This window comes from Larus michahellis, chromosome 22, assembly GCF_964199755.1.
Source record: "Larus michahellis chromosome 22, bLarMic1.1, whole genome shotgun sequence".
In the NCBI taxonomy this organism is placed as follows: domain Eukaryota; kingdom Metazoa; phylum Chordata; class Aves; order Charadriiformes; family Laridae; genus Larus; species Larus michahellis.
In genome coordinates this window covers 5,178,325-5,202,451 of record NC_133917.1, presented here as the reverse complement: position 1 = coordinate 5,202,451, position 24,127 = coordinate 5,178,325, and the positions used below count along the sequence as shown (strand labels likewise).

General features: G+C 57.3%; 2 protein-coding genes and 1 long non-coding RNA gene across 4 annotated transcripts; 1 reads left to right on the top strand and 2 right to left on the bottom strand.

Moving 5' to 3' along the window:
* Positions 1–1,256: 1,256 nt before the first annotated feature.
* Positions 1,257–10,883, bottom strand: LOC141733976 (uncharacterized). 2 transcript variants are annotated; one of them, XM_074565085.1, is made up of 4 exons: positions 10,693–10,883; positions 6,942–7,064; positions 5,442–5,974; positions 1,257–4,369 (listed from the first exon to the last, which is right to left on the bottom strand). In XM_074565085.1, exons 2-4 carry the CDS (start codon positions 7,057–7,059, stop codon positions 4,205–4,207), a joined length of 816 nt encoding a protein of 271 aa, XP_074421186.1. In that variant the 5' UTR covers positions 7,060–7,064; positions 10,693–10,883; the 3' UTR covers positions 1,257–4,204. The 2 variants fall into 2 exon arrangements, with proteins under 2 accessions (XP_074421186.1, XP_074421185.1); XM_074565084.1 differs by lacking the exon at positions 10,693–10,883 and adding an exon at positions 8,709–8,903 and having other exon boundaries at positions 3,424–4,369.
* GALNT6 (polypeptide N-acetylgalactosaminyltransferase 6) lies at positions 7,938–20,664 on the top strand. Its single transcript, XM_074565083.1, has 11 exons — positions 7,938–8,064; positions 13,839–14,431; positions 15,281–15,453; positions 16,463–16,612; positions 16,706–16,940; positions 18,223–18,340; positions 18,443–18,643; positions 19,115–19,246; positions 20,013–20,114; positions 20,238–20,390; positions 20,551–20,664. The coding sequence occupies exons 2-11, from the start codon at positions 13,944–13,946 to the stop codon at positions 20,662–20,664; spliced, it is 1,866 nt and encodes a 621-aa protein (XP_074421184.1). The 5' UTR covers positions 7,938–8,064; positions 13,839–13,943.
* LOC141733977 (uncharacterized) lies at positions 14,560–22,674 on the bottom strand. Its single transcript, XR_012584422.1, has 3 exons — positions 22,468–22,674; positions 21,120–21,173; positions 14,560–18,736 (listed from the first exon to the last, which is right to left on the bottom strand). It is a non-coding gene; the product is annotated as an uncharacterized LOC141733977 (long non-coding RNA).
* Positions 22,675–24,127: the final 1,453 nt, after the last annotated feature.

Below are 24,127 nucleotides of genomic sequence, written 5' to 3'. Positions count from 1 at the left end.
CGGCTGCCTGCAGCATCATCCTCCCGGGCCCCTCCAGCATCACCCACCCCCCCATCACCTCCAGCATTTTAGCGGCCCCCCTCGGGAATTATCCCCCCGCCTCAATCCCCACCAATATCTTAGTGGCCACCTCCAGAATCATCCGCCCCCCCCAGCCCCCTCCAGCACTCCCCCCAAAAACCCTCTCCTCCAGCGTCGCCCCCCAATCCCTCTCCAGCATCACCTCTCTGATCCCACTTGAGCATCACCCCCACTTGCCCCCCTCCAGGAGCACCCCTTGATCCCCTCCAGCACCCCCTCCAGAACACCTCCAGCAGCACCCCCCGGCAGCACTCCCCAGCTCCCCTCCAGCATGTCCCCCTAATCCCCCTACAGCATCCCCCCCAGCTCCCCTCCTGGCCTCCCCCAGCACGCTCCCACCCAACCCACCCCCCCGATGCAGCCAGCCCTGCTCCCCCCCAGCCCCCGACTCCAGCCCGGGGCAAACCCAGCTCTTTGCTCCCCCAAAGACCCCGCTGCTCCAGCGGGAAAGTGGCAGAAACAGGGCGGGGGGGAAATGGGTATTTCCCCCTCCAAGAGGCATTTCACCCTTGAAACGCTGCTGTGCCCCAAGCGACTGAGGGCTCCAGACGGACTCAGCCGCTACAGTTTTATTTCCTTTACAGGCCCAAAACTATTGAATATTTTCAAGAGAAACTGGGCTCAAAACCCCCCTTCAATCTTTCACGTGGGGAACCGGCCGCCAGGCTGGCCCCGCTGCAGCCATCGCCCCCACAGCCCTCCCCACTAGCCCCAGTTGCCTGTTTTTCCCCAAGAAAGGCCTTTGGCAAAAATCTTAAATGAAACATAAAATCCCCCCCGCCCCAAAAACCACCCGCCCAAGATATTGCTGTCAGCTAAAACCCTTTTAGTGACAATACTTGAAAAATCAATGAATTGCTGGAAAATGTACGTTCTTTGCTCCATCTTCCAGTTTTAGCCTCCTTGAGCTCATGTCCGAATGCAACGGGATCAAGAAACATTTCTCTTCCAGTAATGGGAGATGAAAATAGAGCTCAGTTATTAATTAACAGAGCCATTAGCCATTTCCCATCCTCGCTGGTGGCACAGATGGGTTCCTGCTGCAGGTGCGGGGGAGATGATCCCCCTTTCCCTTATTTCCGATGACAATTCCCAGAACGATCAAGACATTGGGGACAACCATGGTAGTCAGAGGGAGTTTTTCCTTTGAGAAATATTGTTCTTGCTGCAGAAAATGTAAATTTTTCATCACTCTCCCATCGGAGGGATTAAATTTCCCCTTCCTGCCCCGTTTCTTTTGGCTCCTCTGAAAACGTGGCCCCGAAAGAGTCTGCTGTCGGAGTTTGGGGTGTTCACACCTGTTCGGGGTGTGCTTGCACGTGTGCACGCGTGTGTGCACGCTCTCAGGACACCAGCTCAGGGCACTCAGTCTCAGGACTCCCCCCAGCACCTGGGCAGCCCCTTCTCCCTCCCCATATCCAGGGTCCTTAATTAGAAAACTCAACAACTGAACATTTTCCACCCAAATCTGGTTTTCAGCTGTTAATTTTGCTGGCTTGGGGCTCTCTAGGAGCGTTATTGCCTGTTCCAGCTTTTTCAAGCCTTGGTTTGAAAACAAGAGCCAAGGGAGGATGCACACGCTCCCGTGCTTGCCCGACGCATACGCCCCGCAGCAAGAATTGAAGCAGGTTTAATCCAGTCTTGATTTTCCAATGTCTCCTTACGGGAAACTGCCCTCGCCCAGCTCCTGCCTTTTCCGAAATGACACCCACCCGGGAGCCGAACCTGGGCAAAAACAATAACATCCCACCCACTCTCCGCAGCTAAGAGAAGCACCCTGTATTTAAGGTTATTTAGGAAGCAGAGGCGCCTTCACGCCAGTGGAAAGTGCTGGATTAAAAAAAGCAGCTCCTGTGTCATTGTGGACCATCTGGCTGGGAAGGGGGTGACTAATTACACCGTACAACGCGACAACTAAAAATATAAAGAAGCGCGTTGGGAAAGGCCAAGCTGCAAAGCGAAGTTTGTTGCACTTCAGGTGCTCGACTGTCCCCAGTCACCAGGGATGGAGCATCGGGCCCAGATTTCGGCAGGGGTGACCCCCAAACACACCCGGTGGGATTTTTCACATCGTTTTGGGCAATACGGTGCCGCAGCCGCTCATGGAAACCAGCGCTGCGCCACGGTTGCTTTGACTCTTGAGAAAAGCCATCTGTGCTTGCGATTTTTAAATTAAATTTACCGGCCACGCTCTCAAAGCAAAAAGAACCGGGCTGGTTTTCTTCCTTCCGGCAAATTCTGAGTGGCTGTTACAATTTTATGCCAAAATTTATGTCTCTCCTTGCTCCAGTTCGCTTTCAGATCTGGCGTTTCCAGGAACTCGGCACACTGGGAAATTATATTTTCTTCCAGGCCCAATAGAAAAGCACAAAACACTCCAAAATCATCCCACCAGCTAACTGATTTGAGGAAACCACAGGAGGAAACCTGGAGCAGGAGATGGTAGTGCGAAAGTTGCACCGTGACGTTGATAAAACCCCCTTCGACTTTCAGTGAAATAAAGGTCCTGATTCTGCCCTGGGCAGAAAACAGCTCCGATATCCACGTGAACAGAGGAACCAAACTCAAAGCTGTGGCTCTAAAGAAAGAAGCCGTAGGATTTGTCTCGGAAAAGTCCTTGGAGAAATGGCTTCTCCCCACACGAAGCCCCAGCGAAGCAGGGAGCCCGGCGCTGCCAGCCTGGAGCCTGCCCCGTCCACATCGGTCCCCGCCTTGTCTGAAAGGACGAGATCCTGGGGACGCACAGATGTTTGTCATCAGCTCCGCCACAGTCCCAGCAAATTCATAAACACGGCTCCATTTCTGGGAAGAGACTTGAGTCATGACTATTATCTGCGCTGCTGAAGATGAGATGCCGGAGATCGCAATTAGCCCCGATCCATGGAAGCAGAGGAGAATCTGGCTGTTGGTTTCAATGCAAGTTGCCTCAAAGATGGGATGCCAAATCCATTTCAGAAGCAACTCGAAAAACACAAAGGCCTGAGATGAGGTTTCTCCAAAGAAATAAAAAGGCCTATTTGAGGATTTGGAACTAATCCATGCTGCGTGCCTCAGTTTCCCCACCTCTGCAGGTGAATTCCTTTGCAAAACACACAGGCAGCCACTGGCGGAGAGTGCTACGTAACGGTCAAACTACCGGTGCTGATGGCGAACTAATATAATCTTAATTCTAGTTGCGTGGATGGCACCCTCGCAGGCAATTACTTGCTCCTGTTGTTCAGGACGAGATTAAAACCTTACTTGAGGGCAAACCACAGCCCGGCGAGGTTCACCCAGCTCTGGGACCAGAAGCTGCACCCTCCGCATGCCCCCGTCCCTCCCACCGCCTCCCAGAGCCGGTCGTTCAAAAGACGTTTTCCCCAAGAGACCTCATAGAAACTGGGGACAATAACACCCGTGTCAGTCACCTCCCCGCGCTGCAGGAGCCCCATTCTGCTCTGCTGCTCTCCAAACACAGCGGGACCTGAGCCAGGAGAGACGACCCCGTGCCGATGGGTGCTGATAAGCCTCCTCCCACCTGGAGAGGGATCAATTCAATTCCATAAATTGGAGCTGATGAGGTTTTAATAGCAGTGAGAAGAGCTCTCGGTTATGCCCCTCTGGGACACACACGGAAGGTGTGATCCAGTCCCCGTCATCGCGCCATTGAGCCTCTCTCAAAAGGCCAATTCAGGTTTACTGACCGTGAAAACCTCACGATTCTCCCACCCAACCTTCCATGCTCTTGGAAAACGCCAATGTGACTTTTCAAACATCCCTGTCTATTTGTGGAAAATTCTTTTCTACTCAGTTAAAGGTGAATTTTGATAAAGTTCCATTTCCTGTTGAGTTACAGCTCCCCTGCTCAGCCCCACACAAGCCCAGACCCCAGGACAGAAGCTGCTTTGATATCCACGAAGCTCAAAAAGCCAAAACACACCCAGGGCCTTCAGCTGGCCCCTCAAGCAGTGCATCAGGGACCGAGTTTGGGAGCACGCTGGATTACAGGGAAGAGGACTGCCACCTGAGCTGGCCCTGCTCAAAGCCAGCGGCAGGATCTCGTGAAGGTCCAGAGGTCAGCTCAGGTGGCCCATCACGTTGGTTGAGGTGCAAATATGCAGATTTCCGACCATGAAGACAAGCCCTACTTCATATGGGCTAAGACGTGCTTTAAATAGTCTGCTTGGCCCACAGCGTTCAATGGGAAAATCTCCTGGCAAATGTCACAAGCCTGAGCATCCTCGGAGGCGAGGACGGCGCCTTGCCCGAGCGTACCGTCCTCCAGCATCCAGCCCGGCGTCCAGGACATCTGCGAGGAGTGAAGGGGAAAAGCGGTCAGTGGGAACGGCAGAAGCAGCCTCTTTTCACGCCCCCAGCTGTGTCCAGCCTCCATCCTGTCATCTGCCACGCTGAAGCGCAGCCTCCAAAAGCAGACACCGCATTTTTGTGCCCACAGAAAGGCTGGGCTAAGGGCTGGAGTCCCTCCTCGCTCCATCCTCACCAACATCCACCAGAGGATCCGTATGGCACCTGAGCATCCCCCATCGCTTATCCCTCAGCAGCTACAATCACTATCCAAGCCAGAACATGAGAAAAGTGCTTTTGTAAGAAGCAAACTGGCGTGCATTTGTAATTTCCTTTTTGTGCCATTATCATTTAAGTGCTGATAAGGCACATTAGGGCTTTACCAGACAGGCACCGCTTCCACTTTCTTTCTTCTCTTTCTTCTTAAAAAGAAACTAGCTTCTAAATATAGCCCAGGATGAAAATCAATAGCTTTCCCCATGACTATGTAGACACGGCAGTCGTGAAATAATTTTTAAGGGCCTCATTTGGAAGAAGAAATGAAAGGAAATGGGCTTGGCATTACAGGAACCCTCGCTGGTAAGTTCAGCGTTGGTGTCCCACCCGTAACACACATTGTGAAGGCCTACTAGGAGGACAGAGTTTAGGATGTCTTTAGAAATCATCCTTTTCAGGGCACACAAATCAAAGAGAATAAAGGAAATATTTAAGAGCTCATTCAATTTGCAGATCCAAAGGAGGTCGATACAGTTCTTCCCCCCGAGACTGGATCGGCTGCTTCAAGGGTTCCTCATTGCCTCAGAAAGGATCACGGGAGGGACTTCTCCAAAATGCCTCAGGTGCTGCTTGGCAGCCAGATCCCAGGGGCTTTTATTTACCTAATTCCCCTGGGAACCGGAGAATCGGGTGCCTAGAGACCTTTTCAGGACGTAACTCTAAACCTCCACTCTGCCACAGCTTCCCAAGTGCTACAGCAGGGCTGATGGAGGGGATGCTGAAGTCTGACACGTGCCATTACGCCAGGAAGAGCACGCAAAAGTCACAGACAAAACTCCCCGTCAAGCCTCACAATTTACCTTCATGGGTCCTCGGATCTCTACCGGGACGTTAGCCTCAGCAGGCAGAACGCTTTCCCTGGGATCATCTTCCCTCTGAAGGGCTTCTGGGGCTTCATAGAGGTCCAGAAGAGTCAGGAAGGAGTCCCCGACAACTGGGTTTGGTGCCGCAAACTCCTGCGGCCTGCAGCAAGCTCTCACTTCTTCTTTGGGGGCTTTCACAGGTGGAAGCATCCTACAGGTTTTCAGCCACATGTTTATATCCACCCTCTCGCTCCTCTCCGCCTTGTTGCTGCCAAAAGCTAGAGCAAGAGCTGCTCCTCCAGTTCCAACGCCAAAGACGCTGCCATTCACGGCGCTTGGTGAGTACTTGCCATCGAAGCCGGGCAACATGCCAGCAGCGTGCGGCTGCACCAGGGGATGAGCAGAGCCCTCCAGGTTGGAGGTGGCAGATACTGGGGCCTCAGAGCATTTCTGGTGGCTGTCCGGTGGCCTTTCGCCTTCCTCTGTGACCATATCCTCCGTGCACTGGATCGGCAGCGACACAGGGATATCTTTGAAAGAAAGCAAGCCAGAGCAGTCATTCCTGGGGCTTAACAGCGTTTGTGTTTTCCCTTCCCATTGCCTCACTTTCCTCTTGCGCTTGCGAAACAACTGGGCGCTACCTCCTTGCTGGCAAAGCTCGCCTGTCCCCATCGCTCGACTAAATACGAGGAGGCTGGACCAGCGAAGAAAAGGCATGTGAGGACAGCCAGAGAGGGCTGAGAGTCAGAGGAGTGTTAGCTACCTTAGGAGATGTTGAGACATCACCACATCCCCAAAAGCTGGGCTGATTCCAGTAACGGCTTTGGTTTGCGTCCTCTTTGGAGACATTTATTTGCGCACAAGCCCCGGGAAGGACACACAGACGGCGGAGCTGTAGGGAAAGGAGGCGAGTGCAGGGGTGGGGAGCATGATGGCCGGCCCGGCAGCTGGTTTTGCAGCACATGGCAGTCGTTTGCCCAAGCCAATCCCTCCTGACCACAGAAAACACCCTGCGGGAGTGATGTGACTGCTTGTGGGGGACAGACGAGTGCATGGACCACAGCTAGGGGACCAGGAGGGAGATTTCTCGCTGGGGAGGGCGAGAACATTTCCCCAGGTGGTTTCCAGGCTTTGGAGGCTGCACTGCCACCCCTGCTTCCCAAAACTGCTCGAGGCAAAGGGTACCATCTGCCCCACGCTCCTTCCCCCTCTCCCCAGGGGCAAGGGGTGTGAATAAGCAGCAGCACACCTGCGGCGGTTTTAACATGACTCTAAGCAGACACACGCACACATTACTCCACATTTGATGGAGACGGCGAAGCCAAAAAGCCACGCCAGCCAGCACGGGTTGCAGAGCACACTTCTGTCTTCAACCGGCTTCACATAAGCCCCACTTTCCCCAGCAAACTCCTTGCCAGCATCAGGACAAAGGTTCAAATTACATTTGTCAGCCTGGATCTGCAGTTTCAATGCACTCTGCCCGGCCCTGCATCTTACCGAGGACGGGTCCCTTCCTGGCCGTCAGCTTCTGGAGGAGCTGGCCCTGCTTGGTGCACAAATCCTGCAGTCTGGCGACCTCCTCACAGAGCTGGAGGAATATTTCTTCCATCTCCATCGTGCCTGATCAGGAGAAAAGCAAGAGGAAATGACCAGCTGTGTGTTACCCAAAGGCGGCGAGGTTACCCCGAGCTGGTGGGATGGGGAGGACTGGGCTCAGTGGTGCTGCAGGATCCCTTGAGATCCCACGTGCTCATGACCATGGGACTGCAAAGAAAGAAGCACTCCCACTTCTCTTACAATTTACACAGAAAAAAACTGAAAAGGGAAGTGATTCTGTCCAAGTCAGGGGTTAACTGAACAGTCAAGTTGGGCTTTTCCACCCCTCAGCCCGCAGCTGCCACGAGCTCAGCTCCAACCGACCAAAAAGTCCCATTTATTGAAAAATCTACCTGGAAAAAGTTGCATTTCCCATTCACTTAGCACCAAGGGGTCTAATTTTTTGTGCAGTGGCATGAGAGCAAACTCCCAACAACAAATCCTAACAAGCAACCACGCCCAAGCATGGGGGCACAATTCCCTTTTCTCAAGATGCTCAGCCCCGAGCTGCCCCTTCTGCTCTCCAAAACACCCTGCAAATTAAAATGTAGCTCATGCCCACACAGTATGCGTTAACCAAATATTGTTACTACAAAGAAAAAGCTCTCTGCATTGTGTTCAGCACATTTCTCCTTGCTTTAACAGCTGTATTGTGGATTAGACTTTCCAGTTTTACCATATTGCACCAATTATTACCAGTCTGAAAGATAATAAATAAAACCAAAGCTCGATACAAATCTGCAAGCCATCTGCAAAGTACATTTTAATTTGAAAGATTCGTGCGATCCCGATTAGCATAAATATGCAAATCAGCTTTGCTTCCTGTCATATTTTCCAGGTTCGCTACCGCTCAGCGCTGCAAATTTAAGCTCCGGCTCTGTAATTAGGGGCTTGGCTGATGGGTTTGATGGGGCCTCCTCTGACGCCCGGGGCGATGTGGATTCCCCAGTAGGGGCGAAAAGGCAGAAATCCCGACCGGCCCGAAGGAAACGCACCCGGCGCAAGGAAAACTGCAGACAAAATGGTAAGGTTCACTTCCAGTGCAGGTATTTCTGTGCTTCTCACACCACTGTGACTGCATCATGTTTTCAGCTGTTTGGTTGAAAAATTCTTAAAATTTTTCTTAAAAGCCAAGGATAAACATTTTGCACCCTCCAAAGCAGCTAACTCCAGAGCTAACATATCAAATTAAAGGTTAAGAGGATATATTTTGTCTGAGAGTTATATATAGCTATGCCAATTAATTATTAAGAAGAGTGTGATTTGGAGCTGTCATACCCAAGCAAGCCTGTATCGATTTTGTACGATCCCCGCTGGTTTTTTCAGTAGTTAACGGCTTCTTCATTTCCCCCAAATTACTTTTGTGACACTAGGTGGACGGTGCACCAGGCGATTTTTAATCTCCTGCATAACTTGAAAAGCCTTTCACAAATTGCAATTAAAGGAAGCAATCCCAGAACACAAAAATCCTGGGGAAATCGGATGCTCAGGGTTCACCGAGCAACTCAGAGGGGCAGGACCTGCTTTCAGCCGCGTTCTCCCTCAGTGCCAGGGAACAGGGCTGGCTTGACGCGGTGAAAAGCCCATCCCCACCCCATCCCCCGCGACAGGGCCCGGCGTGGACCCTGTGAAGCCAAAAAAGCTCCATCTTCCACAGAAGCCACTTACTCTGGCGGGGGGCCCTCCTTCCCCCGGCTGGGCAGCCACGGTGCGACATCGGGCTCAGCGAGTTGCAGCTGAGAAAAAGTTCAGCAGCAGCAAACTTGGGGGTAGGGAATTTCCCCTGCAGTTTGTGTGCTAAGAGCGAAACTTCTGCATGACGGCGAGGCAGGAAACAAAGCGGCAGTGAATTACAGGCAGCCGCTGCGCAAACCCAGGGTTTAAATTTAGCACTGAAAAGCACAGGAGATGATTATGAAGGCCAAGGGTGGCCTCATGGCGGGTGAGTGTTGGCTCTTCTCTGCATCGCACCCGGTGAGGCAGGTGCCTTTTCAGTGACTCAGTTTCCCCCCACCTTTCTCTAGTGACTCGTTAGTGCTGTAACGTGGAGGCTGCTGGGTATTTGTGCGTCTGCAGTGCCCTGGAGTCCTGCCTCACTTATCCCCTGTAAGGGAGCTAATATTCAAGCTAATATCCCAATAATCCAAATTAATACTCACTCTGCCGCAGGTCAAATCCCCCAAATCCTCTGTACAGCACAGGAGACAAGGCTAAATCCTCAGCTGGGTGATTAAAACCTGCCCAGGGCTCATCCCTCCGCGATCCCGGAGAAGCCGCTGGGGTTTTCCCCATCACCCTCCTACGTGTCTCAACCACAGCCTCTCCTGGGGTGCACAGGAGGCTTGGGGACTGCTCATGCCCTTCCTTGCAAGCGCAGGAATCCCCTGCCGAAGGGCTTGTAGCTGTCACATAGTCCCTGAAGCGGCTTTGGGCGGCTCTTTCACACCACCAATATCTCACCTGGCTTTTCCAGGGAGTTTTTGTACGGTGCCTAGCAGCTGCTGATCCTCAGGCAGAAGCTTCATGAAGATACCACCATCTAGTGTTAAGGACGGGCCTTGAGGAGGCAGGAAACGGGGTGCTGGGAGGGGGGGGCTCATCCTTTGGGGCTGCCGCTGCATCACACACCGGGGGTGTCATGGCCCTGTCCCCAAGCTTGGGCTCAGGGCACCGGTGGAGAGCAGCAGCTGGTGCAATCAGCAGGTCAATGGGAAGATCGTGGCTAATAAGGGATGACACAGAGGGATGGGAATAATTAGCAAGTTCCCATGTTGACAGTCTATTTATAGGAACCGGTGTGCTCACAAAAATTATGATTGCATCTTGGTATAAACGATGGTAAATAAACTCCCATCCACGGTGAACCCCTGCCCCAGAGCCAGGAAGCTCAGGAGGCTCCGCAGCGCCTGCGGAATAATTACTATATAAGAATAATAACAACAAACGTGGCACGAACTGAGGGGCAGGCTGGGTAGGAAGGGCACCATGCCATGGGCAGTACAGGACCTATACCTCCCAGCAGCACCCCTACTGCCAGGCCTTTACTGACCCCCAGCACACCTGGGGGCAGGCCCCTATGGCCTCTATAGGCCCCTGTGGCTCCCGGCACCCCCAGTGCCAGGCCCCTGTGGCCCTTGTGGCTTCTATAGGCCCCTGTGGCTCCCGGCACCCCCAGTGCCAGGCCCCTGTGGCCCTTGTGGCTTCTATAGGCCCCCGTGGCTCCCGGCACCCCCAGTGCCAGGCCCCTGTGGCCCTTGTGGCTTCTATAGGCCCCTGTGGCTCCCGGCACCCCAAGTGCCAGGCCCCTGTGGCCCTTGTGGCTTCTATAGGCCCCTGTGGCTCCCGGCACCCCCAGTGCCAGGCCCCTGTGGCCCTTGTGGCTTCTATAGGCCCCTGTGGCTCCCGGCACCCCAAGTGCCAGCCCCTGTGGCCCTTGTGGCTTCTATAGGCCCCTGTCGCTCCCGGCACCCCCAGTGCCAGGCCCCTGTGGCCCTTGTGGCTTCTATAGGCCCCTGTGGCTCGCAGCACCCCCAGTGCCAGGCCCCTATGACCCCGGCACCCCCTGCGCCCCAGGTGTCAGGCCTATGGGCCGCTCCCACTCACGGCACCCCCCGTGCCCACGGCCCCCACAGACCCCCGTCCCCGTCGGTACCCCGCTCTCAGGCCGCCGTCGCCCCCCGCCGTGAGGCCGTCGCGGGTCCGTCGGGCGGCGCTAGGACCGCGGCGTGGCTCGGCCGGGGGTCGGCGCTAGGACCGCGCCGCGACACCGCCCCCCCCCACCTCGTGCACCTGTACCCCGGGGCGGCGGCAGGTGGCAGCGGTGGCCCCGCCCCGCCCGCGCGCGCCCGCTCCGCCCCGCCCCGCCCCGCCGAGACCGCACCTGCGGCCCGCGCGCGCCGCCGCCGCCGCTGAACCGGGTGAGCGGGGACGGGGACGGGGTAGGGGGAGTGAAGGGGGTCCCGGTCCCGGTCCCGGTCCCGGTCCCGGTCCCGGTCCCGGTCCCGGTCCCGTCCCCGTGCACCGGGCGTGCCCGTGCGCACTGGGGAAAGGGGCTGGTCCGGAGCCTCCGCCTCAAGGGTAGGGGAAGCCGGGCGACCCCGGTGCGGAGCCCGGTTTGAGGGTGCAGGTGCCGGTGCGGAGCCCCCTCCGGGAAAGAGGCGGGGGGTGCCGGTGCGGAGCTTCCTCCCCTACCCCGGGGGAAGGGGGTCTGGTCCTGGGGTTCCCGGTGCGGAGCCCCCGCCCCGTGGGAAGGCGGAGCTGGGGGGTCCCGGTGCGGAGCATCCCCCCCGGGGCAAAGGGTCCGGGGGGTCCCAGTGCGGAGTTCCCGCCCCGGGCAAGCGGGTCCGGGCGGTCCCGGTGTGGAACAACCCCCCTCCCGTGGGAAAGGGGAGCTGGGGGGTCCCGGTGCGGAGCTCCCCCAGGGAAGGGGCCAGAGTGTCCGGTGTGGAGCCCTCTGGAAGGGTCTGGGGTCCCGGGATGGAGCCCCCCGGGGAAGGGGGGCCCGAGCTGGACCCCCCCACGGGGCTGCATGGCTCCATGCACCGCGGAGAGCAGGATCCGGCCCCCTCCCACCCCCACGGGGCATCCCAGCTCCCACCCCCGGCGGGGCAGAGCTGCCCCCCAGCCCGTCTCCGGGGGTCCCGGCCCCCCATCACCGGGAGCAGGTCCGGGACCCTGAAGACTCATCCCAACCGGGGAGAGTCCAGCACCTCGATGGTGGGAACCCCACGGGACCCCCCCACCTTCCCCTCGCACCCCCCAGCATCACCGGTTCCTAAAACCAGCGCCATGCCGCGATCCTCCGGCGCGAGGAGCTGAATCCCACCAGCAGCACCAACTGTTTCCTGGCACCACCGGTACCGGACCCAGCTTTGCCCCGCTCACTGCCGGTGGTGGGGTTGGGGGGGTGTCCAGGATTGCCCCCTGCTTCCCGCCCTTGGCTTTCTGCAATCCCGACGGCTTCTGACGTCGCGGTGGTGGCCACGGGCTCGCTGCCACGTGGAGCGCGTGGCCACGTTGATGGCAGCCACTCTGTTTGCTCCCAGCGTCATGTCAGCATTGATTTGATTTTATTTGATTTGACTGATTTTCCCCCTTTTTTTTGCCCCGTCTGCTGGGGAACTCTTTCTCGATTTCCCCCTCTTCCCGCAATTCCTTCCTCCCGCGCCGCAGAGAATGCTCCAGACGCCACCAAATTCCCACCAAAACCCCCTTTTTCCCCTTTTTTGAACCCTACGGGCTCCCCCGGGTAATTTTGGGGCTGGTTTTCCCGGGAGGAGGGTGAGCGCCATCCCCACATGGGATTTTTGGGATGGGCTGGATGGGCTGGAGGAGCATCGGCCCCTGGACTGGGGGCAGAGAGTACAAGGAGCTCGTTGCAAAATCCACCCCTGCACTTATTAGAGTATTTGGGGGCGGGGGGGGGCGGTATTTTGGTTTTGGGGGGTTTTTTGGGAAGGGCCTGGGGGGGGAGGTTGGGGTTGGAGCCCCCTCGGGAGCTGGCATGCGCTGTTGTGCACGAACCCTTGCCCAAGTGCCGCCCTGGGGTTTATAGCATCGCACAGCTAACGAGCGTGCTTCGTTACGTGGTTGCGTTAGTCACAGCGATGTGGCAGGAAGAAGACTCTCAGGGAGATGTAGAGATAGTGGAAACAGGGTTTTCCTCCCCAAAAAGGGACTGCTCTTCACCGCTTGACTCCTTGCACGACAGCGGCTTGCACCGTGCAATGAAAGCAGCAGGTCTCAGCAGCGCAAGTGGGAGCATCTTTGCTCAGATACAAGCAGAAATTGAGGTGGATTTTTTTTTTTTTCCTTAATTCTGCTTTTTTTCCCCCTGCCCTTCCCCGTGGAGCTGGTGCCGCTCGGTCCTGCCGTGACTCGGGAACGGTCGCCCTTGGCAGTGAAGCGTGGTCCGGCCACGGCTTTGATCCCCACAGCGCTGAAGGCGGTGACCCTGGGGACCGCCTCGTCCTTCCTCCTTCACCAGCCGAAGCTCCCTCGCCCTTGAAGTTGCTGGCAGGTGCCCTGCTCCGCTCTGGGGCCGCACCATTTCCAAGGCGATAAAAAGAAAAGGGAAAAAAGAAAAAAACAAAAAAAGAAATAAAGGAGGAGGGGGGGACCCCGAAGCGGAGGAGGAGGAGGAGGAGATGCCAGTGAATGGCTCCCGCGGAGCTTCTCCATGCTCCGGCGGCAGCGGCTCACAAAGAGCAGCCACGGGAGGTTTGCTGGTGGTGGGAAAGCTCAGCCGGTCACGGTGCTTTCGCCGGGTCGCAGCGGAGACTTTGTAGCCAGGGCTGAGCTCTCGGTGGCCACCGCGCCAGGCAGGGCACCGCACACCGAATCTTCAGCCAAAACCGCAGCCCCATGGGGTCTTGTTTCCTTCCCAGCGACGCTGCAGGCAGGGAAAATACCCAGGGAAAGGCTTTTTTCCATGCAGCCACAAATATTTCGGCAAATTTTAGCTTCGTTCTGGTGGTCCCGGCGTGCGTGGGGAAGTGGCGGGGGGGGGGGGGATGCCGCAGCCGGCTCGGTCGCAGGAGGAACTGCTGGGGACGTCCCACGCTCGTGATGGCCAGATCCAGGACATCTCACGGCAACTTTCAAACCTCACTTTTTTTTTCCTGATGTTTTATTTTCAGTGTGGGTTTGCGGGCTGGAGGGGATTGCAGGGGTCTCACCTGCTGCGTAGCAGGGAATGAACTTTGTATTAATATATAATTAATAGTAACATCAAGGGGATGCACCCAAAGTGCATCCAGTCTGTGAATTAACCTGCGGGTGTTTCTCCTTCTCCCCCAGCTAGCAGAGCGGAGCCAGAGCATCATGAAGCACCCTGAGACCCCACGGCCCTGAAACACCCGTCGCCGCAGGGAGGACCCTCCGGAAACCACACGAAAAAATAAAATGAGGCTCTTCCGGAGACGTTACAGCCCCTTGAAGGTGGCTTTGGCAGGCGCCGTCTTCGTCATCTTCCTCTTCATCCTGCAGAAGGATGTGGGGAACAAGGACCCGAGCGAGGAGCCCTGGCTGAAAAACATCGTCCAGGGGAAGGACCAAGTCCTGGACCTGATGCTGGGGGCCGTCAACAACATCCGAGACTCGATGCCGAAGCTGCAGATCGGGGCTCCGGTTCGGCAGGAGGAACCTCTGCCCAGCGCCCGCTCCTGCCCCCCCGGCGTCTACACGGCTGCAGAGCTTCGGCCGCTGATGGAGAGACCCCCCCAAGACCCCGCCAGCCCCGGAGCCGATGGCAAAGCCTTCAAAAAGGATCACTGGACGCCAGAGGAGACGAAGGAGAAGGAGCGAGGTTACGAGAAGCATTGCTTCAACGCCTTCGCCAGCGACCGCATCTCCCTCCAGCGAGCGCTGGGACCCGACAGCCGCCCGCCGGAGTAAGAGCCCTCCCCCGGAGCCGTGGGGGTCCATTGGCTCCCGGGAGGGGGCAAGTTTAAGGGGACATAAAAGCAGATCAGGAGCGGGATGTCACCGAGCGTGGCAGAGGATCAAACAGAGCGAGGGCTGAAAAAATACCTATATTTATTATTATTTTTTCCATAATTTTTGTCCTCTTGGGGTTGGTTTTTAACAGCAATGGGCAAAAGCCAGCGGCGGCTCTTTGTGTCTCTGTGTACCTGCTCACAGCTGGGTGGCTCCGGCATCTTCCCCCCCCCTTTCCCTCCTCTCCCTCTTTTATTTCAGCCGGCTCCAGTAATCGGACTTTTTCTTTTCTTAGCCGAGTGGAACAGCCTCAGATCCCGCTGGGGTCGGGGCCGGGGGGGGAGCGAGAAAAGCAGCATAAACTGGAGAGATTTCCTCGCCTGCCCGCCAGCCATGGGCTGCCAGATTAAAGCATGCCCCCCCCCGACCCCTGTCTGCTCGGGGGGGGGTGGGCTGGGGATTTTGGGCTGGGGAAAAAAAAGGCTTGAATAGGAGGTAGAAACTCAGCCCTGGCATGCAAAGCGGCCCCCCTGCCCCCCCGCCGGCAGGCGATTATCCGTGCTTAGCAGGTGTAGCGGTGACAATGGGGGGGACATGGGGGCCAGGCGGGCGGCAGGAATGGGATTCACTCGACTGGCGACGGGGGGAGAGGTAGAAATCCATTGAAATCAAAGCGGTGACGAGCTGAGAGCCGCCGGGGCCAGGAGCCGCCCTGCTGCCGTGGGGTTTGAGGGGCACGAGGGGTGTTTCTGCCGTGGCCCCCGTCCCTGTCTTGCTTAGACCGCTGCTTTTCTCTCTTGGAGGTGCATCGACCAGAAATTCAAGCGGTGCCCCCCCCTGCCCACCACCAGCGTCGTCATCGTCTTTCATAACGAAGCTTGGTCCACGCTGCTGCGGACGGTGTACAGCGTCCTGCACGCCTCCCCGGCCCTCCTGCTCAAGGAGATCATCTTGGTGGACGACGCCAGCACCGACGGTGGGTGGGAGCCGTGGCAGGGATGTGGGAGCTGTGGTGGAATGCAGGACCTGTGGCAGGGATGCGGGAGCCGGAGGGATGCGGGGAGACGCCAAGCGTCTTTCCATTCCTGGGAGCAGCGGTTCCGAACCACTCGGAGGAGAAGCGGCTCATGCCAGCTCTCCCGGGATGCATCCAACAACTCTTCCACGTTGCTTCGCATACACCCCAGAGCGCCCTTGGGGATTTTCCCTTCTCCAGCGCTGCCGTTAACCCAGCCCTGGAGAAAAACCGGGCACTCCTCCAGCATCCTGCAAATGCCTCATCTGCCGGCCGGTGTGCCTGCCAGGCTGCAATCCTCATTAGCTACACCCAGAGCAAGTTAACGATGTGGTTCAGCATCGGGGCGCTGGAGGGGAGCGGACTTTGTCCTCGCCCCAGAGATAAACACTCCCTTTCCGCCCACGGTGTCTGCACGGGCTCCCAAGGAGCAGAGACCGCGGGGCGGTGCAGGGCGTTATCACCCGTGAGCTTGGCTCCCGCTGTGGTGGGGACACAGGTGAGATGCTGGTGAGACGTAGGGTCCCTCCTCAGGACGGGTCTCTGGACATCCCAGCTCTCGCTGGGCCATTCCCAGCTTTTGGCTTGGCTGCATCTGCCGAGGAAGGAGAGAAATCCCCATTTCCCAGGGTGACACCTTGTCTGCTCTCTCTTCCCGCGGTGGCAGCCCGGTCCTGGTGATGCTTTAGCCACAGGGCATGAGACTTTCTCGCCCCATTGTTGCTCTAATCCCTCTTTGGTGGGGGATTAGACCGGCTCCTTTGCAAAACCCACTTTCTTCAGCCAAAACTATTTTTGGATTTTGGGGAAAGGAGACTCTGCGTGTCCCCGGATCTGAACCCGGGTGCGGGGTGTGAGCAGCAGGTGATGGAATGGGGTGGGATGGGGGCAGCAGGGTGGGCTGGTGGGGCGCAGGGACCGTCATCTCCCCCCTCTGACGGAGCCAGTTCCTCTTTCCCCCCCTCCCCAGACTACCTGAAGGATGAGCTGGATCGTTACGTGGAGCAGCTCCAGATCGTGCGCGTCGTGCGGCAGAAGGAGCGGAAAGGGCTGATCACAGCACGGCTGCTGGGGGCCAGCGTGGCCAGCGGGGAGGTCCTCACCTTCCTGGATGCCCACTGTGAGTACCCACCACCTCCCAGGGTCCCCAGGGAGCTGGTGAGGGGGGTGAAGTCGTCCCCGTTCAACGGCCAAACCCTCCCCGATGTCCCAGGCGAGTGTTTCCACGGCTGGCTGGAGCCCCTCTTATCCCGCATTGCCGAAGAGCCCACGGCCGTCGTAAGCCCTGACATTGCCACCATCGATCTCAACACCTTCGAGTTCTCCAAGCCCATCCAGAACGGCAAACAGCACAGCCGGGGCAACTTCGACTGGAGCCTGACTTTTGGCTGGGAGATCGTCCCGCCCCAGGAGAGGCAGCAGAGAAAGGATGAAACCTTCCCCATCAAGTAAGCCATCGATTTATATCCCCTTCGAAACTGGTGTGATGGGAACAAAGGCTGGATGAGCCCTGGGAACGCTGTGTCCAGACCCAAAGGCTGCAAAACAAACGGGCTGAGCGTGCTTCTGGAGGGACTGCCAGGGGTGGCAAAGAGCTGGGTGCCCTGTGCCAAGAAACTGCCCCTCACTCCAGTTATTTTTGCTCCTTTTTCCAACAAATTGGTTTTTTTCCTGTTTGTTTTGGTGCCTCCGGGTGGGTGATGTTGTCCCTTCCCAGTGGAGCTTGGCTTGAGGGATCTCGGGTGGTTTGTACCCAGGAGAGGATGCCCAGCCCCGGTCAGAGAGGAGAAACCCCCACTGGGGTTTGGTGAACACAAACCTCTCGCAAAACCACCTTTGAGTCACCTCCAGCCATCTCTCTGCTCGTGCAAAGTCTTTTATTAAGGATTTAATCGCTGTCTTGCATCTTCTCACTCCTGGATACCCACCTACCTGGGCACAGGGTGGGCACCAGCACTGGCACAGCAGCAAGAAGATGTCACCTGCGGATTGGACTGTACCAAACCCCCTATTTTACCCCCTATTTTGCCTGCAGAGAAACCCTGAATGTTTTTTCCCCCTGTACTTCTCCGTCGGTGCCCCACAATAAGCTGGGTGCTCCCACCGGGAGATACCAGACACCCTGCCTGGCCCCGTCCGCATCCCGTCCCTGGCGGGCGGCCGGGCTGGCTTTGTGCGGAGATCACCCGGGAGACGTCCCCGTCCCAATAAAGGTCCCTTTTACCACGAGCCACCGGTTTGGCTCCTGGCAGCGTCTCATCTCCGCTCGGCGGGAACGCAGCAGCTCAGAGTATCCTTTTTTTTATTTTTGATTTTTCCTGAATAAAAGCAAGTTTCTGTTCCAGCCTGTTCTAAAGATCAGATGGAAAAGATTAGAGAAGCCAGAGGAGTGAATGGGGCGCCGGCTGCTGCGCTCTAATCTCCCCCCCTTCTTTTCGGCGACAGGTTTTTGGTAACAATATCCCCCTTTTGCTTTGAGGCGAGAGCAGTGGCGAGGCCCCTCGGTGTCATGCTGCCACCGCCGCCTCGTCCCCTCCTGGCCGCCCTTCGGCCCCTCTGCCAAAGCCACCACACCTGGGACACAGCTGGATGGGGCAGGGAGATGGGGGGGACACAGCTGCCGAGAGCTCACACCCACCGTGAGTGCCACGATGTCCCCAAAACTCACGACTTCCGCTTTTCTATTTTTATTTTAACCCTACTTTTGTCTCCTTTCTCCCTCCCCCGTAGGTCCCCGACCTTCGCCGGTGGCCTCTTTGCCATCTCCAGGTCCTACTTCGAGCACATCGGCTCCTACGATGATCAGATGGAGATCTGGGGGGGTGAGAACGTGGAGATGTCCTTCAGGGTAAGGCTAGGTCTTCTTCAAAGGGCGTCTTCAGGGATGCTCTTTGTTGGGGGGCACGGGGGGGGTTGGACCCCCCATGTCTCAGGCGTTGCCTCCCTGTAGGTCTGGCAGTGCGGGGGACAAGTCGAGATCATCCCTTGCTCCGTGGTGGGTCACGTCTTCCGCTCCAAGAGCCCCCACACCTTCCCCAAGGGCACCCAGGTCATCTCCAGGAACCAAGTCCGCCTGGCTGAGGTCTGGATGGACGACTACAAGGAGATCTTCTACCGGAGGAACCAGCAAGCTGCGCAGATGGCCAGAGAGGTACTGTCCACGCCAGCGGGCTCCTGGCTCTCCCGGGCGGAGCTGATCCCGCTGGGAGCAAAAGCCCAAGCAGAGGGAGGAGGTGGGCTCAGCCTGGAGGTGGGAAAGCAGATGCAGGCGGAAAGATGTAGCCAAAAAGCCCTTTTTTTTCTATTTGGCCATAATGTTTTCTTGTAGAAAAAACGTAATTTTTTTTTTTTAATTTTTAAATTTATTTTTTTTTTTTATACACCAAAAGCTTGATGCCAAAGTGTCCCAGCCCTCTCGGTGAGCGGCCGGAGGCTGAGGGTACCTGCCAGGGACCAGGAATGTCTTGGAAGACCCCACCACCGGTCTGGGTCCTGGTGACAGATGATGACAAAGCCAAGAGGGACCCCTCAGCTCTGAGCCAGGGCTTGGGAGGGGTTTTTCTGTTTTTTCCTTGCTGGCTTCGGAGGTTAGTTTAATTTTCTCACGTGACTTTGTCGATAGAAGACGTATGGTGACATTACAGACCGGCGCAAGCTGAGGGAGCGGCTCCACTGCAAGAACTTCACCTGGTACCTCCAGACCGTCTACCCGGAGATGTTCGTCCCTGACCTGACACCAACCTTTTACGGAGCGGTAAGGACCGGGGTGCCTGGGCTCAGTCTTTGGCTAGAAATAGCCACAGCAGTGAAGTCCCCAAAAGGCTGGGTTTGGGGTTTTTGCATTTAAACCTTCGTGCTGGAGGAGGGTTTTGGTGCAGCCACGTCTGTCACCAGCTGGCAGGGCCGGTTGGGGCTCTGCCTGACAGCGAAAGAGCTGGAATCCGGCAGAGCTGGTTTGGGGCGAGTTGCGGGGTGGGGGACCCGTGGGGACGTGGCACTGGGTGAAATCGGGCGAAAAAGCTGAAAGCTTCCAGGAGCCCCATGCCGACGTTGGCGTGCACAGGGCGTGCTTGAAAAACCGAGCTGGAGACGGGCAGGACATGGAGCACCGGCTCCATCCCTGAGGATGGAGCTGCCAAAAAAAATAAAAATAGCCCTTTTCCTCCGAGCTGCATTTTGGGGGTCCAAGTCCAACCCTCCTCAGCCAGGGCGAGGTGGAAGCAGCTGCTGGATGCAGCGAGGGCCGGGTGCTGGCACCCAGCCGGGTTTTAATTCACCTTCGTTTCCTGAAACTGTGTCCCCGGCAGCTCTCACCTTTGACTCAGTGGGACGGAGGCGTTGGCACGGGCGTTCCTCGCCTCCTGAAGAGGACAAGGGGACCCGGACACAGCTCCTAGTACCGGGATTATGTTTGTACAGTGATAATTAAGTGCCCCACAAAGCCCAAACGCAAGGCGGATCCCTACCCCAGGCCCTTGGAGCCCAATTAACCCCCACGCTCATTTCTCCCCCTGTTGCAGATAAAAAACGAGGGCACCAAGAGCTGCCTGGACGTTGGTGAGAACAACCATGGTGGAAAACCGCTCATCATGTACCCCTGCCACGGGATGGGGGGGAACCAGGTGGGCACCCATCAACCCCCAGCAGTTCCCCCTCCTGCAGAACTCCCGGTTTTCCCCCGGGGGTGGCTTTCTCGGGGCACAGCAGCCTGACAGCCGCTCTCTGCTCTTGCCCCCACCCCCCAGTATTTTGAGTACACAAGCCAGCGGGAGCTGCGGCACAACATCGGGAAGGAGCTCTGTCTGCAGGCAGGCTCAGGCTCGGCTGAACTGGGCAACTGCCAGTACCGGGGGAAGCCTGGGAGGGTGCCGGCCAACGAGGAGTGGGACCTGGCGCAGGTGAGGAGATGCGTCTCCACCCTGGGAGTCACCCAAGGGCATGGTGGCATCATCCCCCCCACACCATGATGATGCTTCTCAGCTGCTTCCCCTCAGTCACATCCTTTCCTCCTCCTCCCGCTGGCATCGCTGAGCTGGTGCCACCTTTGTTTTTCGGCAGGACCGGCTGATTAGAAACCCAGCCTCCGGTATGTGCCTGACAGCACGAGCGAAGCACCCGGCAATGGTTCCCTGCAACCCAGCGGACCCCCACCAGCTCTGGTCCTTCACCTAGCGGGGGGAGCAGCACCCGAGCCCCCCGGCCATCTCCAGTCACGCTCAGGAAACCAGAATCCAAAAAAAAAAAAAAAGAAAAACACTTCCTTTTTTTTTTTTAATTTAAGAAGCAGAAGCCTTAAATATGCTGCATTTCACGGTTGCCTTGAACTCAGTCCCGTGCCTTTGGAGCAGGGAAGCCAAGCTCAGCCCAAGGATGCTCTTCGGGACCCGGCTGCGGCTCATCCTTCCCCCACCCCCAGCTCCAACCAGAGACTCTAAATTCATATCGGGCACTGAAAACCGCAGCTGCACCACCCCACACACGAAAGCTGGGTGGTAAGCTCCAACCAGCGAGGAGGAGGATGGTGACCAGCCGTGCAGCTCATCCCGCGGGGGGGTGCCTCACAACAGTAGATGCCAATCTCTTCCACAACACCCACATCCTCAGAAGTGCTGTGACAGTCCACTCACCTGCGCCACACCGATTCCAGAGTCAGAGGCTGCAGCAGCAATTATTTATGGGACCTGACACCAACAAACACAAAATCACCATTGCGCCTGTGCGGAATCACCAGTCCCGTGCTCCTCCTGAACACTACCCGGTTCACCTCAAATGCAAGAGACTAGAACAGAGCAGACCTCATCGACACTCAAATCCAAATGCAAAGACTGATGAACCTGCCTCCCTTTCCTAGCCATCCCCCATCCCAGAACTTTAGAAACCCCTTCTGTTCTCCGCAACTGTCAAGGAGGGAACCCCAGTTCTTCCCAACAGCTCCCATTCCGTATTTGCAACCCTGAAGCCCCTGCGTCGGCTGCTCCTCAGGAGCTGCTCTTCCAAGTCGTGCCCTGCATTTTGTGGGCACCGCCTGTCTTCTGTCTTCCCACGGACTCTGGGCCCTGCTACAGACCCATAAAATAAGTGATGCCCTGACACAATCCTTAAGGGCCCTGCCACAAGCTGCAAAAGCTCCAGGGACACCGCGGTACTCTGTGGGCTACAGGGAAAGGTGAGGAGGCATCCCATGCCCTGAACGACACTACGCCTTACGTCCCTGCTGCTTTTTTGGGAAATGCTGAACTGCCATATACAGATGCATACAAGATGCTCACCCTAACCCCTGCTAGATAATCTCATCATCTAGACAATTAAGATAAATCATATCAGCAACTTATATAATATACCAGCAAAACTGGTAAAAGAAACACAGTTCCATCTTCAATAAAATCAGGAATTCTAGGAAAATGCAGTGCTCCTGAAATAATGAAAAGCGTACTATTAAACTATCTGGGCACCCCTGAACACTCATTACAAAATTACTGACCTGAAAAAAAAAAAAAAAAGAGAGAGCAGCATCCAAGGTGACTTTCTACTCTACAGGCTGCCGGACGCTAACTGGTCCTGAAGGTCTTACCCCAAACCTCGTACCTCCGCTTTTCTAAATGCCAAAACACGCCCGCCCAGCGACCCGAACCCTCCGCAGCCCCCGGCAGAATGAGCTCCCTCCGCCAGGCCGTGGCTTATATACCCCGAGTCCCCGCCCACCGGCCCCGAGTCCCCGCCCACCGGCCCCGAGTCCCCGCCCACCGGCCCCGAGTCCCCGCCCACCGGCCCCGAGTCCCCGCCCACCGGCCCCGAGTCCCCGCCCGGCGCTCTTCCCACAATCCCCTGGGAAAGGGGCGGGGCCAGCACCCCCCCCCCCCGCCAGCAGCCGTAATGGCGGCCGCAGCAGCGGCAGCTCCTTTTCCCACCTGCCGCCAGCCCCCGCGCGCGAAGCGACGCCCCTGTTTATTTCCCTTCTTGGGCGTTCCCACTCGCCTCTGGTGGTTCTCTCGCCACTTGTGTTCAAGTTCTGGCGGCTTGTTGTTGTGGAGAAGATTTCCGCGGTGGTCGCTTTGGGGGTTTTTTGTAATCTTCAGGTATTTTTATGGTTCGTTGTTAGCCATTTTCTGTAGCTTCGGCAGAGCGCTGGAGGCAGGTGATTCCCAGGAGACTGACGAGCAGTTCTGGCACCTGGGGGCACTGAAGTGCCATAGAGACGAACTTCCGGAGGACTGAGAGGCATTTCCTGTACCCTGGAGGACCGTGGGGTCATAGAGATGTACTCTCGGAGGACTGACGGGCGCTTCTGGGAGCACGGTCGGAGCCGGTACCGGACCGCTGGTGGCCTCTCGGGGCGGGACGGGGCTGCCGCCGCTGCAGGCGGGCGGCACAGAAGCCGCTCCAGGTGGCGGCGAGCTCGCTGGAGCACCAGCGGTGGCGGCTCGCCCTCGGGCCTCCGCTCTCTCGGGCCGGGCTGCAGAACCGGCTCTGGGTCGCCGGGCGGCAGCAGCGAGCGCGGGAAGCGGCTACGAATGTGCCGGGGGGGACACAGGTGGTGATGGGGCAGCCACAGCTTCTCTGGGCAACCTGGGCCAGGGGCTCACCCCCCTCACAGCAAACAATTTCTTCCCAATACCTCACCTAAACCTCCCTCTTCCAGTGTAAAACCCTTCCTCCTCGTCCCGTGGCTCCCCTCCCTGCTCCAGAGTCCCTCCCCAGCTTTCCTGGAGCCCCTTGAGGGACTGGAAGGGGCTGGAAGGTCTCCCCGGAGCCTTCTCTTCTCCAGGCTGAACCCCCCCAGCTCTCTCAGCCTGTCCCCACAGCAGAGGGGCTCCAGCCCTCTGGTCATCTCTGTGGCCTCCGCTGGATCTATTCGAACAGGTCCATGTCCTTCTTACGTTGGGGACTCCAAAGCTGGACGCAGTACTCCAGGTGGGGTGTCACCAGAGGAGAGGAGAGGGGCAGAATCCCCTCCCTCGCCCTGCTGGCCACACTTCTTGTGATGCAGCCCAGGATGGGGGTGGTCTCTGGGCTGCCAGCACACATTGCTGGCTCCTGTTGAGCTTCTCGCCCACCAGCACCCCCAGGTCCTCCTCCTCAGGGCTGCTCTCCAGCCATTCTCCACCCAGACTGTGTTTGTGCCTTGCAACCATAAGAGCTGTAATAGCAGGAAGGAAAAACAGGGCACCACTAGGAAGAGATCTGGCTGGGAACACACCACCTTCCCCCCGCTCCCTCCATCCCACACGCTTTTTCCCGTGTGCCTGGACACCTCCATCGACACGCATTAGACCATGACCGCAAACTCAGCTTTTCTTAGGAAATTTCCTTCTCTTTCGCCATCTTCCTTTTGCGATTACAGTTCCAGCCCAGAGAATCCCGCATTTAATCCCTTCCCAAGAACAACAGGCTTAGAGCACACAGGGACAGTTCTCTTATCCCCATCCCGAGAAGGAAAAGGGGCGCTTATCGCTGCCAATACCCGAGTCCTGCCTCTGCCCCCAGCAGACCCCCCAAACCCGGGCGCAACGGCACCCCCGTCCCCGCCGGCACAGCCAAGTCACACCGCCTCTCCCACCACGGGCACCCGGCGCCCCGAACGGCCGCGCCCGGCTCCGCCCCGGGTGTCGGAGGCGGCTTTTCTCCGCTTCTTCAG

Excerpts from the sequence above, each read along its gene's own strand:
- LOC141733976 (XM_074565084.1), bottom strand. The coding sequence starts at position 8,757 with ATGTCGCACCGTGGCTGCCCAGCCGGGGGAAGGAGGGCCCCCCGCCAG. Across the intron at positions 5,975-6,941 it reads CAGGAAGGGACCCGTCCTCG|ATATCCCTGTGTCGCTGCCG; the intron begins GTAAGATGCAGG and ends TTTCTTTCAAAG. Across the intron at positions 4,370-5,441 it reads AGATCCGAGGACCCATGAAG|ATGTCCTGGACGCCGGGCTG; the intron begins GTAAATTGTGAG and ends CACTCCTCGCAG.
- GALNT6 (XM_074565083.1), top strand. The coding sequence starts at position 13,944 with ATGAGGCTCTTCCGGAGACGTTACAGCCCCTTGAAGGTGGCTTTGGCA. Across the intron at positions 18,644-19,114 it reads CTGCGCAGATGGCCAGAGAG|AAGACGTATGGTGACATTAC; the intron begins GTACTGTCCACG and ends CTTTGTCGATAG. Across the intron at positions 20,115-20,237 it reads ACGGGATGGGGGGGAACCAG|TATTTTGAGTACACAAGCCA; the intron begins GTGGGCACCCAT and ends CCCACCCCCCAG.